Consider the following 13727-nt stretch of genomic DNA (forward strand, 5'->3'; position numbering starts at 1 on the left):
GATCACTGGCGCGTGTACCTCGAAGGTGCACGACACCCGTTCAAGATTTGGTCCGACCACAAGAACCTCCTGTACTTCTCTACTGCAAGAACTCTTTCCCGCCGCCAAGCACGTTGGTCACTCTTCCTCTCCCACTTCGACTTCACCCTCGTCCACAAACCAGGCATTACCCACCAACCCGATGCTCTGTCCAGGTGTCCAGACCTAAAAGAGGGGGTAAAATCCGACAACAAAGATCAGGTGATACTACAACCCCAAATGTTTGTTAAAAGTGTGACAGGACGAAGAACAGTTGAAATGCTTGACAGCCAGCTGGGACGAAAGCTAAAAGAAGTTATGGCTAAAGATAGAGAAGTAACGGAAGCAATGGAGCTTATCAAAGCATCAGGACCTAGAGCACTCTCAAAAGGCTTACAAGAGTGGAATTACAAAGACAACCTTATCTGGCATAGAGGAAAAATATACGTTCCGCCAGACGATGAACTTAAAAGACAAATCACAAAAATGTACCATGATTCACCAGCAGCTGGACACCTAGGAAGATGGAAGACCTATGTCCTAGTATCAGACAACTTCTGGTGGCCAGGAATGTCCACATTCATAAAGGAATACGTAACGGGATGCGCAACATGTCAATATACCAAAAACATCACGCATCCCACACGCACCCCGCTTATTCCAAATGAAATACCAGAAAGACCCTGGCAAACAGTCACAATGGACTTCATTACGGATCTTCCCCAAGTAGGACCGTATAACGCCATTCACGTAACGGTAGACAGAAGCACCAAGGGCGTTGTTTACACCCCATGTGATAAAACCATAGATGCCGAAGGAACCGCTGACCTTTATATGAAAAACATCTGGAAACAATACGGACTTCCAAGGAAGATCGTATCCAATAGAGGTCTACAATTTGCGGCCAGATTCACAAAGGAACTATGGAAAAAGCTAGGAGTAACAACAGCACTATCAACCACCTACCACCCAGAAACAGATGGAGAAACAGAAAGAGTCAATCAAGAGCTAGAACAGTACCTACGAGCATTCTGCAACTATGAACAAACGAATTGGCCTGAATTATTGCCATACGCAGAATTTGCACACAATGTCAGGGAACATTCAGCAACTCACCAATCACTGTTTGAACTCATGTATGGCTATAATCCAACCTTCGTACCTCCGATCATGCCGAGATCCGACATCCCAGGCGTAGAACAAAGGTTGGAAAGGCTAGAACAATTACGGCAAGAAACAAAGGCCAGCCTAGAAGTTGCAGCTGAACTAATGAAGAGGAAAACAGCCAAAAACGAAGTCAAATTAGAAGCAGGACAGAAAGTTTGGCTATCGGGAAAAAATATCACCACCATGCACCCAAAAGACAAACTAGCCCCGAAACTGCATGGACCATTTGAAATAGAAAGCAAACTAGGACTGGTGACGTACAAATTAAAGCTTCCGCCAACGTGGAAAATACACCCCGTATTCCACGCCTCATTAATCTTACCTTATCAAGAAACAGCCGCACATGGCCCCAACTTTGAACAACCACCACCTGACCTCATAGATGGACAGGAGGAATACGAAGTCGAAGAAATTCTTGACAAGAGAAAACGAGGACGCGGGTATCAATACCTAGTACACTGGAAAGGATACCCGAGCTCCGCAGATGAATGGGTCACAAGAGCAAACCTAGGGAATGCTAAAGAACTTTTAGAAGCATATGATGCGCAACATCATAACTTACCACTACGAGCAGCTCTCGCAAACATCAAATAAACAAAGTCCGAAATGTATAAAAACCCAAATTCAATCATTGCAATTCCCTCATCCCTTCAATCGCTTATTCACTCCCCCAGCAAGCATGTCTTCCAGCGGATCCATCTACCTCTCCTCTAAAGACACTCTCATCGAACGACCTTACAAAGAAACACCCTCCACTGAACCCTCTATTCCCTCGACTCCCGAGATGTCTATAGTAGAAGAACGATCTGTACCATGGGACATGGATGAAGAGCAAGCAGCGCGGAAAGCAGAAGAAGGATTCAGCGAGTATCTGGAGGGACTGGACGAGAACGAACGACGAGAAGACGAGATGATCAGACGACTCACAGAAGACTTCGACAGACCCTCACCTTCCCGCTCTCCCTCTCCACCACCCCTTATCTGCACACAGAGCAAGGGGATCATATTCCCCGATAGAGAGACGTACCTGACGACTCCCGTCGCCTACATGATGGGACTCATCGAAGGAACACCGAACACTGAGTTTGTGTCAGGACCCACACAACCAGAGATACAAAGGGCGTTAGAGATTTTGGAAGAGGAGAGGAGCTTTGTCCGACATGCACAGAGGGCTCTGCAGATCCGGGAAGGAACACTCATCGCCCGAATCAATGCGGGAGAGAGAAGGCTTATGGGTTTGAATCAAACTACATGCCTCCAAGACTCCTTTCATCCCGCCAATGACATTACCCCTGTCACTGAATATCACATGCCTACCACGGCTGTGGTATCTTGTGCCTCGTCTTCGGCCTCAAATGGAGTACCGCTTCGCCCAATGCCGGGGGCTTATCCCATGGAACGTGGCAGGGGAAGGGATACCTACAGATTCGCGCAGATTTCACCTTGCTACCACGTCATACCCACGTGGCTGGGAGTAATCCACTCCTCTACCTGAACCCGACCTCCCCTCCCCTTCGTCGAATATGACTCCAGCAAGTCCGACACCCAACCCATCATCCTCCGCCCTCAAGGTGCTTGAAGAACGAGATGCTGACGTCCAGTATGACATAAAACTGCCGGGGCAAACGACAGTTCAAATCCGTTGGGCCGGTACCCACTGCCATGATGAGACGAGGGACTCGGCTCTAGAATGCAGTCCCCGCATGGTTGGTAACGAGGTGGGGTATCATGATGTCCGTACTCAAGGGCTATCGCATCATGACTTGACTGTGGGCAGCGAGAATCTGTGCCCTAAGTATTATTTTGTATGACTCGGTTTACACGCATTGCTTATGTTTTTCCTGGACTATTACTTACCGTCTCTGGCACTGACGGCCTAGAGGGGGGGGTAATGTTATGAAACACCTTGCTTATGTTTACCTACTTTTCTCACCTTCTTGATAAGGACTTGTAGGACCTTTCTCCCGACCATACCTCGCATTCCCGCTCCATTGATACTTGGTCCGTGCTCCTGTTTGTACATATTTATAGATACTGCGGCGCAGGGTGGAAGCCTTAGGCTATCCACTTCTGTCCAATCTAAGGACTGCTGTTCATACAGTCTCCTCTGATTCCAAGACATTAGTCTGATCAGTCCCTCGACTCCTTCTAAAACTCTTCAGTATTGTTTGTGGCCTAGGATCTCCTTGTCTCGAACAGCCGTTCGTGACAGTCTGCTACGTTATCCCATTCTTTAACCCCCTGATCTCTGAGTGGCCGAAACCCTCTGGCACTCAGATAATTTGTATCTACCTCACAATTGCTTCCATACACCTTACATACTACGTTGTGTAGAGAATATTCCTGTGCATCGCTTGATCAAAGTTGGGCTGGTCTTCCGTGCCAAGCGCTGAACAGCTAATTTCAATATTAGTCTGAAAACTGAACCATATTCTGCATAAATGTTTAGACGTCGCACATAAATAGAGCCACCGGTGCACTAGCCAGTCATCTTTATACAAAGTCCACGAAGTATACACACAGTCCATCTAAAACTCAATCAAGAGAGCCTCTTTTCTTTCAGTCTGCTCTACACCAGAAGAAACGCTCGAGCTATACGGTGAATACACTTCCTGAGGAGGTGCCGTTGGCACGGCGGGGAAATGAGGTAGAGGAGTGGGGTCGACGGGGGCATACTGCTGTTGAATGGGTTGCAAAACTGTGTTGGCTCGCGAGAGGGTGAATTGGGCAGGAGGATGAGATGGAGCAGCGTACACCTGGGTGGTGTTGTGGCGGACGGGAGGCGAAGATTGAGGTAACTGGGACGGTTCCCGTTGGGAAGGGTGAGTGGCTCTCGTCTGGTAAGACTGTTGCACATCTGCGTCATATGCATTATGCAGAGCGACCGGTTGTGGGTGAGCAGAAGCAGGACTTGTGGGGAGTTGAAGGACTGGCGGTTGTGAAATACCCTGCGGTTCGGTATATTGTGACCATGCTTGGGGGGATCTTTGTTGATGGTGAGTGAAGGATTGCTCGGCTGAAGGAGTGCTAGCTGATGGCCAGTAAACTTGCGAAACCGAAGGGTGATAAACAGACGCGGCTTGTTGCATCTGAGGAGCGTAATTAGTGCGCGGAGGAAGCGGTGTCTGTTGGGGCGCAGGGCTCCATTGACTATATGATGGTTCAATAGAAGCGAAAGAAGATTGGTGTGGAGGTGGTGCCACTGGCGCTGCTCGGTAGGGACGAGACAATTGCTCAGTTAGTATTTTATCATACAGCTTAACAGCTTGCGAAAGCTTGTCATTCATCTCCGCAAGCATTCCTACATTGTTGATGTTAACAATCGGCTGAGACGTAAAAGCGCCAGACATACCTTCTTTCCTCCCAGTATCATCTAAACTCATGGCCAACTTCGGCCGCAAACTGTTAGCCTTATCAAACAGCTGAGTCACCGCGGGATAGCGAGACATATCTCGTCCGCCTTGCTGCTGTACTTGCTCTACTGTTTGACTGAAAGTCAAGATCGTGTCGGCCTCCAAAGGCTCAAGGTCATAATTAGGTAGCGCTGGTACCAAGGCAGTCGTAGGAGGGTATGATTGTGAATAGCCAGCACCGGAGTATGCGAAAGGCGTCGTATCGCCGCGTGAAGATTCAACAACGACGGGGGCACTTGGTTTCGGTCCACTAGCTTCCCGGAGACTAGCCTCGATCGCGGCTTTGAGGTCAGGGTCTTCTTCATCGTCCTGCCCTAACGGTCGCGTATTTCGATCCACGAGGGGAGGCTCAGAAACCTGCCACGAAGACGCATCTGGCCGATAAGGAACATAGCCAGGGCGACCATGCTGACCGTGACCGTTCACTTCCTCAAGCGAGAGTTGAATGGCGCGCTGAAGCTCTGCATCCGCAAGATCGCGTGTCGAACGATGTCGGACACTCCCCACACTATGGGACGAACGGTGACGCTTGCTCTCTGAGCCCAGACTGTACATAGTTTATCACTGTGGCATTGAGGCTGATGAAGTATGCTTACCCCTGGTCCTTGTGCCTCGTTAGCTTGGTATAACACCCATCACATACTCGGACTTCCTGCGTGATGCCAAAGTGCGGTAAAGGGAGTGACTTTGATGAACATTGCTGATCGAAGACTTGGCCACAGTTCCGACAGTGATGCTTGCGATTCGTAAAGCTGAAGGACGTCCGACATCGGAGACAGACATCCGAGTCGATCCACTCTGGTGCAGTTTGAGTATCCACCATGGCCGAGCTGGCAGAAGCCAAACTTTCGGGAGGAAAGCTAAATCCTGGGGGACATCAGAGTTACGTCACCGAGGATGAATTTGGACTGTTTACCTTCACCTTGGAGGGTCTTGTAGACTTGGCCAGCATAGCTGAGGCTAGGTTTGCCCTCGAATGCAAGAGCCCAAGATTGAATATAACGCAAGGTCTTATCCCTAACGTCACGATTTAAGGCATGGCTGTGCAGGATAGACACCAGGTTGTCCATGAACTCCCTCGAAGCAATTTCACTAAGGAAGTGATCGCCACCATTCTTGAGGCATACGTCGGTTAGCTAAAGGATGAACGGGTTAATGGTGAAAGACGAAAGGGATTATGAGAGTGAGTGCACAAACACTCAGCGCCAACAGTTGTACGTTGGGATTCTTGTGGTTCAGCCGACGTTTGAGTGCGCGCATAGCGTCTTTGGGTTGAGCGCTTTTTGAGCGTATTTGGTCGCATATTTCGAGGTTGAGAGCGATGTCTTCCGAACCTGCGGGCAGGAGCTCCGAGGTCGCTCTGTCTGGGGCGGAGATGGATCAAACCGTGAGGGCGAAGAACTCGAGCAACGTACCGACGGCATCGTCAAGCTGGGATGTGCCCCACAGCCAGCTGCTAATCGTGGACATTATCAGAGAAGAGATGCAGGTACACTTAGAGCGAGAATAAAGCAAGGGTGGGTAGAGTCCGAAGGATGAGCCGAGACAGATGAAGGGAGCTGCGAGACTTGGGATGACTGCAGTGTCGGCGGGGGTGGCGGCACCGAATGAGTAATTGAGTCGGAGTTTGGACCTGCTCAGCATTGTCGGTTGTTCCTCAACAACCACCTTGTCGTCGCTGCTCGTCGGCGTGTTCCCCGTGTTTTTCACTCCCTCTTCTCCGATCGTCGCCCAAGACACTCCTACAGCCCTTCTGTACTTCTGCTGAAAGACAGGGGCCTCAATACCATCTGGTAGCGACTGCAGTCGGTCTATCTATTCTTCTTGGCCTTCTTCCTCGACAAAACCGCGGTCAACTCCTCAGAACCGCTCCGTTTCCCTCCCCTGCCTTGTTCTATATCCCTGCCTTGCTTTTGACTTGTTTTACTCAAAAGAGCCACACCTTGTCCTGTTACTCGACAGCATCCCCTCTCAGTCATGTTGGGCCATCAGTTTTCCCATTCGGCAGCGCCCATCCGCAAAGTGAAGGAGGTACAGTTCGGTATTCTTTCGCCCGAAGAGATTGTGAGCAATATATTCTCTATCCACTCAGTGTTCTAACTTTGAGTTGCAGAAAGCGTATTCCGTAGCTAAGATTGAACATCCCGAAGTTATGGACGAAGCCACGCATAAGCCAAAGATGGGAGGCTTGATGGACCCTCGTCTTGGCACCATCGACCGGAACTTTAAGTGCCAGACATGTGGAGAGGGGATGTCGGAGTGTCCAGGTCATTTTGGTCATATAGAGTTGGCCAGGCCTGTCTTTCATCCAGGTGTGTCCACTCAACGTTTTCTATTGACGAGACATAACAAAATAAATCCATGCCATAGGGTTTATCGTGAAGGTTAAGAAAATTCTGGAGAGTATCTGTGTAAATTGTGGAAAATTGAAAGCCGACATCGTGAGTCGTGTGTCTTTTCCCTCTACTTGCTTCGCACCCCACCACCCAATTTTCTGGGGGCTCTCTCCATATCACACGGAGAACCCCAAACCCACACTGCGTTAGCTCCTCGACAAGCGAGGCGTTCTTCTACCCGTGGCGTGGTTGACGCGCGTTTTCGATCGCTTGATCGCCGCGTTGACCTTTATGCGCTCGGTGCTGGTTGGACGCGCAGCTGTGTGGTGAAATGGGGGCTGAGCGAGGAGTGCGAAAACGTATCCATATGCAGTCGTTTGCCGATACCGGCAGCACTGTTGTGTTGGACTGCTGGGCGGCCCTCGCTGTGACGCAGCTTGAGTGGCTCAGGCCCGGCTAGCACTTTGAATCTCAATGTTCATTGCCCACCTTTTTGTGTATATTGTTTTTTTTTTTTGTTCCCTTGGGGTGGTAGTCGAGGCTGGATCACATCATACACACCCTTGCTGACCCTTTACTCATTTTTTGCTTTCCGCTGTTCGCCTGTGAATTGTGATGTCTGGTTGTAAGACGGATCCCAATTTCGCTGACAAGATCCGGCATGTGCGTGATCCGAAGGCCCGCATGTCCATCGTATGGGGTCATTGCAAAGGTAAGATGATCTGCGAGCCAGACGAACCGAAGGAAGAAGGGGAAGGCGGGGACAGCGAAGAGCACAAGAAAGGACACGGCGGTTGTGGGCACACCCAGCCGCAGGTGAGAAAAGAAGGACTGAAGCTGTTCCTCCAGTACAAGAGGTCAAAGGACGATGATGAGGTCAGGTGAAAGAGTATCATTTTTTGACATCGCTGTTAACGCGTGACACTTTCAGGAGATTAAGTCACTGCAGCCGGACAAAAGACTTTTCACCGCTTCAGAGGTTTACAATACATTGAAGAAGATCTCCGATTCGGATTTGCATCTGCTTGGCCTTTCGGATGAGTACGCTCGCCCTGAGTGGATGATCTTGACAGTCATGCCTGTTCCGCCACCCCCTGTACGGCCTAGTATCGCTGTTGATGGAGGTGCGATGCGGAGCGAAGATGATCTCACGTACAAGCTCGGCGATATCATTAAAGCATCCGCCAACGTTCGTCGATGTGAACAAGAGGGTGCACCTGCTCATGTCATCACAGAGTTCGAACAGCTATTGCAGGTTCATAGCATTCCGCATACAATCGGGTTCTGATACTGATCCGTCACTCTAGTTCCACGTTGCCACGTATATGGACAACGACATTGCCGGTATCCCGCAAGCTTTGCAAAAGTCAGGTCGCCCTGTAAAGGCTATTCGTGCCCGATTGAAGGGAAAGGAAGGCCGCTTGCGTGGCAACCTGATGGGAAAGCGTGTGGACTTCTCCGCAAGGACGGTCATTACAGGTGATCCTAATCTGGAACTCGACGAAGTTGGTGTACCGAAGAGCATTGCAATGACTTTGACCTACCCCGAACGAGGTACGGTTGTTTCTGTCATTTCTACCCGTGCGGTTTGTTGATAGTTTGTCACTACAGTCACGCCTTATAACATCGAATATCTTCAAGAGCTCGTGCGCAATGGCCCTTCAACGTATCCTGGAGCGCGTTATGTGGTCAGAGATACTAATGAACGCATTGATCTGCGGTACAACAAACGCGCAGATACATTTTTGCAGTTCGGATGGATCGTAGAACGACATCTCAAGAACGGAGAGTGAGTTTTCTCAACGTTTTCAGCCGGTTGACCGGCTCATCCTAACCCTCCTCCAGCTTTGTCTTGTTCAATCGACAGCCGTCACTACATAAAATGAGTATGATGAGCCATCGAGTACGGTTGATGCCGTATTCAAGTAAGTTGACAATTTGCACAGAATTATTCTATTCTAAATGTTCTTTTCATATCAGCTTTCCGCTTGAATCTTTCTGTGACGCCCCCTTACAATGCCGATTTCGACGGCGACGAGATGAACATGCAGTATGTTAAAAAATAAACTATCCATATCTTCAAGAGATCTCAAATTTTCATTCTCTGCTAGTGTACCTCAAAGTGAAGAGACACGAGCTGAACTCAGTCAAATTGCCTGGGTCCCACGGCAGGCATGTCTCTTCTTTCAAACATATCGTTCAATGACTGACCTTCTATCTAGATAATCTCGCCACAAGCGAACAAGCCCGTTATGGGTATCGTCCAGGACACGCTTTGTGGTGTTCGCAAGTTCACGCTCCGTGACACTTTCTTGGACTGGAATCAAGTCCAGAACATCCTTCTATGGGTACCCGATTGGGATGGCTCTGTCCCTATCCCTGCTATCATTAAGCCAAAACCTCTTTGGACCGGCAAGCAGATTCTTAGCATGACAATTCCGAGAGGAATAAATATCCAGAGGTCGTCAGATTCGAAGACATTCAACCCCGTGTTTGATGACGGGATGATGATCGAGAACGGCGAGATCATCTACGGCATTGTCGAGAAGAAGACAGTCGGAGCATCTCAGGGAGGATTGGTCCACGTCGTATTCCGGGAGAAAGGTCCAGAGGCCACGCGGACGCTCTTCACTGGGCTCCAAACTGTCGTCAATTTCTGGCTATTCCATAACGGCTTCAGCATAGGCATCGGTGACACGATCGCTGATAAGGGAACGATGGCATACATCACACAGCATATTGCAGAGAGGAAGACTAATGTCCAGCAGATCATTGATGACGCCAGTCATGCCCGGCTCAAAGCCGCACCTGGTATGACCATCCGTGAATCTTTCGAGAGTCGAGTCGAGCGAGAGCTCAACCTGGCTCGTGATACGTCCGGCCAGTACGCGCAGAAGAACTTGAAAGAAGACAACAACGTCAAGCAAATGGTGGTTGCGGGTTCGAAGGGGTCCTTCATCAATATCTCTCAGATGTCCGTCTGTGTCGGGCAACAATCTGTTGAAGGACGGCGTATACCCTTTGGCTTCCGGCATCGGACACTACCTCATTTCACGAAGGACGACTACAGTCCCGAGGCCCGCGGATTCGTGGAAAACTCGTATCTTCGTGGGCTCACGCCGCAAGAGTTCTTCTTCCACGCCATGGCTGGTCGTGAAGGTCTTATCGATACTGCTGTGAAGACTGCTGAAACGGGATACATTCAGCGTCGTCTCGTCAAAGCACTGGAGGATGTCATGGTCAATTATGACGGTACTGTTCGTAATTCCTTGGGCGATCTGGTCCAGTTCGTCTACGGAGAGGACGGCATGGACGGTGCTTTCATCGAGCGACAGCACATCGATACGTATGGCCTCAATGATAAAGACTTCGACCGCAATTACCGGGTGGACGTTATGGATCCATCAACTCGCTTCCAGCCAGGAGCACTCCAGATTGGGATTGACGACAGCTCACCTGAGCTACAGATGAAGTTGGACGAGGAATATCAGCAGTTACTCGAAGACCGTCGCGTCCTTCGGGAATTCATCTTCCCCCAACAGGATCCCACCATTCCCCATTATCTTCCGGTCAATCTGCAACGTATCGTCCAAAATGCGATGCAAATCTTCCACATCGATCGACGGAAGCCTAGCGATCTCGAGCCTGCGTACATCATCGAGGCTGTCCAGAAGCTCTCGAATCGTTTAGTCATCGTACGTGGTGATGATCCTCTGAGCTTAGAGGCCCAGGACAATGCCACGCTCAACTTCCGCATGCATCTGCGTGCGACGTTTGCCACCCGACGGGTTTTGGAGAGATATCATCTCACGCGAGAGGCATTCGACTGGGTCTTGGGCGAAGTCGAGGCAAAGTTTAACCAATCTGTTGCCAACCCCGGCGAGATGTGCGGAACGCTAGCTGCTCAGTCTATCGGAGAGCCAGCGACACAGATGACACTCAATACATTCCATTATGCTGGTGTGTCCAGTAAGAACGTCACGCTTGGTGTTCCACGTCTAAAGGAGATCATCAATGTGGCGACGAATATCAAAACGCCATCGCTTTCTGTCTACCTCCAACCAGAGATTGCGAAGGACCGCTTCAAGGCAAAGGATGTCCAACAGGAGTTGGCATACACTTCTTTACGGACCATCACAGCCGCTGTCGAGATCTGGTACGATCCGGATCCGAGCTCCACAATCATCGAAGAGGACCGATTATTCGTCGAGGCCTTCTTCGCCATTCCCGATGATGAAGTCGAATCTAAGTTACACCTACAGTCGCCTTGGTTGCTTCGTCTGGAACTGGACCGTGCAAAAATGATCGATAGAAAATTGACCATGGAGTTTGTGGCAGGGAGGATTGCAGAGAGTTTCAAAACCGATCTTTTCGTCATCTGGAGTGAAGACAACTCGGAGAAACTCGTCATTCGTTGTCGTATACTAGGTGGGGCAGACAAGGATGAGGACGGTATGGAGACCATCGAAGAGGACATCTTCCTTCGACAGCTGGAGAACACGATGTTGAACTCTGTCAGTCTGCGTGGAATGAAGGGCATTGATCGTGTTTTCTTGTTGGAACACGACAAGGTAATCATCGACCATGAAGGTAACATCGAGGCACGCCAAGAAAAGGAGTGGGTGCTGGAGACGGACGGTGTCAATTTGAAGAACGTGATGTGCTTGGACGGTGTCGACTTCACGCGCACCTATTCGAATAGCTGCGTCGAGGTGTTTAATGTCCTTGGAATCGAGGCCGCTCGTGCTGCGATCATGAAGGAGTTGCGTGGAGTGATCGAGTTCGATGGTTCCTACGTGAACTATCGTCACCTCGCCCTCCTTTGTGACTTGATGACGCACCGCGGACATCTCATGGCCATCACACGACATGGTATCAATCGCGCAGACACGGGAGCGTTGATGAGGTCGTCTTTCGAGGAGACGGTGGAGATCTTGATGGAGGCAGCGGCTGTAGGAGAACGGGATGACTGTCATGGTATCGCTGAGAACGTCATGTTCGGCCAAATGGCTCCCATGGGCACGGGTGCTTTCGAGGTCGCGTTGGACATCGACATGTTAAAGGACGTCATCGTCGACCCAAGCTTGCCTATGCAGAGTATGCTTGCCGCTCATGTTGACGATGGAATGACGCCGGGACAGGTGGCAATGACGCCCTACGACAGCAACTCTCCAACTTGGTCGCAGGATGGATCGTTCAAAGGCGAGACGGCTGCATTCTCTCCACTGGCAGGGAATCGTGACGAGTCCACGAACTACACCTATCGTGGATTTGGTGTCAGTCCTCTTGGTGCTGGAGGGATGTCCCCCGCGGCTCCGGGTTACAGTCCTAGTTCACCGAACGTCTATTCACCTACGTCACCCTACATGCCGCAGTCGCCATTCCATGGTGGAGGTACATCCCCACTAGGCACTTCGCCATACGGTGCCACATCTCCATTCTATGATCCTCGTAGAGCGCCCACCTCGCCCACTTACTCCCCAACGTCGCCTGGTCTCAATTTAACCTCTCCCGGATATTCACCGACCAGTCCCCGCTATTCACCCACATCGCCTTCATTTTCTCCAACCTCACCTCGATACAGTCCACAATCACCATCTTTCAGCCCAACTTCACCTCGATATTCTCCTACGAGTCCTTCCTTCAGCCCAGCTTCTCCTCGCTGTAAGTCATTCTGTCTATTGCGAAAAAACGACCGCTGATTCGTGTTGTATCTAGACTCTCCTAGTAAGTATAATTTGAATCAATCAATGCTCGACGCTGATCTGTCTTTGTCTACTCTTCAACCTCGCCACCAGCTTGTAAGAATATCATTTACTCCACATATTCTGTGATGCTAACCTACCTCAAGCTCCAGCACAAATGTCACCATCCTCCCCAAAGTATTCGCCAACATCGCCGACTTCACCATCGTCTCCAAAATACTGTGAGTTTGAGATGGTCTGTGCATAGCATCTGCTAATGTAGTATTCTAGCTCCCACTTCTCCCGCCTATTCTCCCGCGTGTGAGTGCATTTATTTTGCTATCATGTTCTTTCATGCTGACAATCATGCTTTCATTCAGCACCTGCTTATTGTGAGTCACTGCCACGAACTTACAACTGCTTATCTGACAGCGTGCAGCTCCCGCCTCGCCCGCGTACAGCCCAACCTCGCCACATTGGTCGCCATCGAGTCCATCCTACCAGAACGGGTCGTCGTCGTCGGGCCGCAAGAACGCTTACAGCTCCTCGCCGTCTTATGATTGATTTCGACCATGCATTTTCTTGTAAACCTTGTCCTTCTAATGTCATTGCGAAGGCTGCATTCGTCGTACTATCTAGCGTGCCTCTCCTCGCAGTCATGTAGAATAACAGCATTGATATAAGTATTGTTGCTAGATATGTTATAAACTATTGTCCGATCCAGAGAACATGCTGATCATTCCTCAAGATGAGAACTTTGTTACCAAACTCTGTGATGCACTATGCACCAAAAAAAACCCGTCCCACCACTATGGTTGCAATGCAAAAGAAAAGATGAGATAAAGAAGAAACCATCAAATGAGCGAGAAAGTCGACAAGTAAAAGAAAGCATGGTCAACGTAGTTGAACAATGGAGGTCGATAGGGAGCATGACGGGGAAGAAGACCCCTCAGAGGATTGATATTGACTGGGAATCATAGTCCGTCCAAGATTGACTCGTAGGCAAAGGAGCGTGAGTGAGATTGGCTGATGTACGGTGCAGCGATGCGCACGGAAGGGAGCGAGCGAAATGACTGTGTGTCATTAGAATTACAATTGAAAGGGTATAG

General features: G+C 49.8%; 3 protein-coding genes across 3 annotated transcripts; 2 read left to right on the top strand and 1 right to left on the bottom strand.

Moving 5' to 3' along the window:
• Positions 1-1864: 1864 nt before the first annotated feature.
• Positions 1865-2680, top strand: HETIRDRAFT_100076 (uncharacterized protein; the record flags this gene model as incomplete). The annotated part of the gene is made up of 1 exon (XM_009543339.1): positions 1865-2680. The coding sequence occupies one exon, from the start codon at positions 1865-1867 to the stop codon at positions 2678-2680; it is 816 nt and encodes a 271-aa protein (XP_009541634.1).
• An 837-nt stretch (positions 2681-3517) lies between these two features.
• HETIRDRAFT_470008 (uncharacterized protein) lies at positions 3518-6153 on the bottom strand. Its single transcript, XM_009543340.1, has 6 exons — positions 6014-6153; positions 5796-5962; positions 5515-5734; positions 5195-5465; positions 4538-5130; positions 3518-4486 (listed from the first exon to the last, which is right to left on the bottom strand). Exons 1-6 carry the CDS (start codon positions 6066-6068, stop codon positions 3714-3716), a joined length of 2079 nt encoding a protein of 692 aa, XP_009541635.1. The 5' UTR covers positions 6069-6153; the 3' UTR covers positions 3518-3713.
• A 422-nt stretch (positions 6154-6575) lies between these two features.
• On the top strand, positions 6576-13178 carry HETIRDRAFT_424453 (uncharacterized protein; the record flags this gene model as incomplete). Its single annotated transcript, XM_009543341.1, has 16 exons — positions 6576-6662; positions 6712-6910; positions 6969-7039; positions 7565-7750; positions 7866-8189; positions 8242-8488; positions 8546-8723; positions 8780-8859; positions 8915-8984; positions 9046-9094; positions 9157-12598; positions 12653-12665; positions 12786-12860; positions 12902-12939; positions 12999-13010; positions 13051-13178. The coding sequence occupies 16 exons, from the start codon at positions 6576-6578 to the stop codon at positions 13176-13178; spliced, it is 5199 nt and encodes a 1732-aa protein (XP_009541636.1).
• Between the last annotated feature and the right edge of the window lie 549 nt (positions 13179-13727).

This window comes from Heterobasidion irregulare (assembly GCF_000320585.1).
Source record: "Heterobasidion irregulare TC 32-1 unplaced genomic scaffold scaffold_01, whole genome shotgun sequence".
In the NCBI taxonomy this organism is placed as follows: Eukaryota; Fungi; Basidiomycota; class Agaricomycetes; order Russulales; family Bondarzewiaceae; genus Heterobasidion; species Heterobasidion irregulare.

Excerpts from the sequence above, each read along its gene's own strand:
- HETIRDRAFT_470008 (XM_009543340.1), bottom strand. The coding sequence starts at position 6,068 with ATGTCCACGATTAGCAGCTGGCTGTGGGGCACATCCCAGCTTGACGAT. Across the intron at positions 5,963-6,013 it reads CCAGCTTGACGATGCCGTCG|ACAGAGCGACCTCGGAGCTC; the intron begins GTACGTTGCTCG and ends TCTCCGCCCCAG. Across the intron at positions 4,487-4,537 it reads TGATACTGGGAGGAAAGAAG|GAATGCTTGCGGAGATGAAT; the intron begins GTATGTCTGGCG and ends TCAACAATGTAG.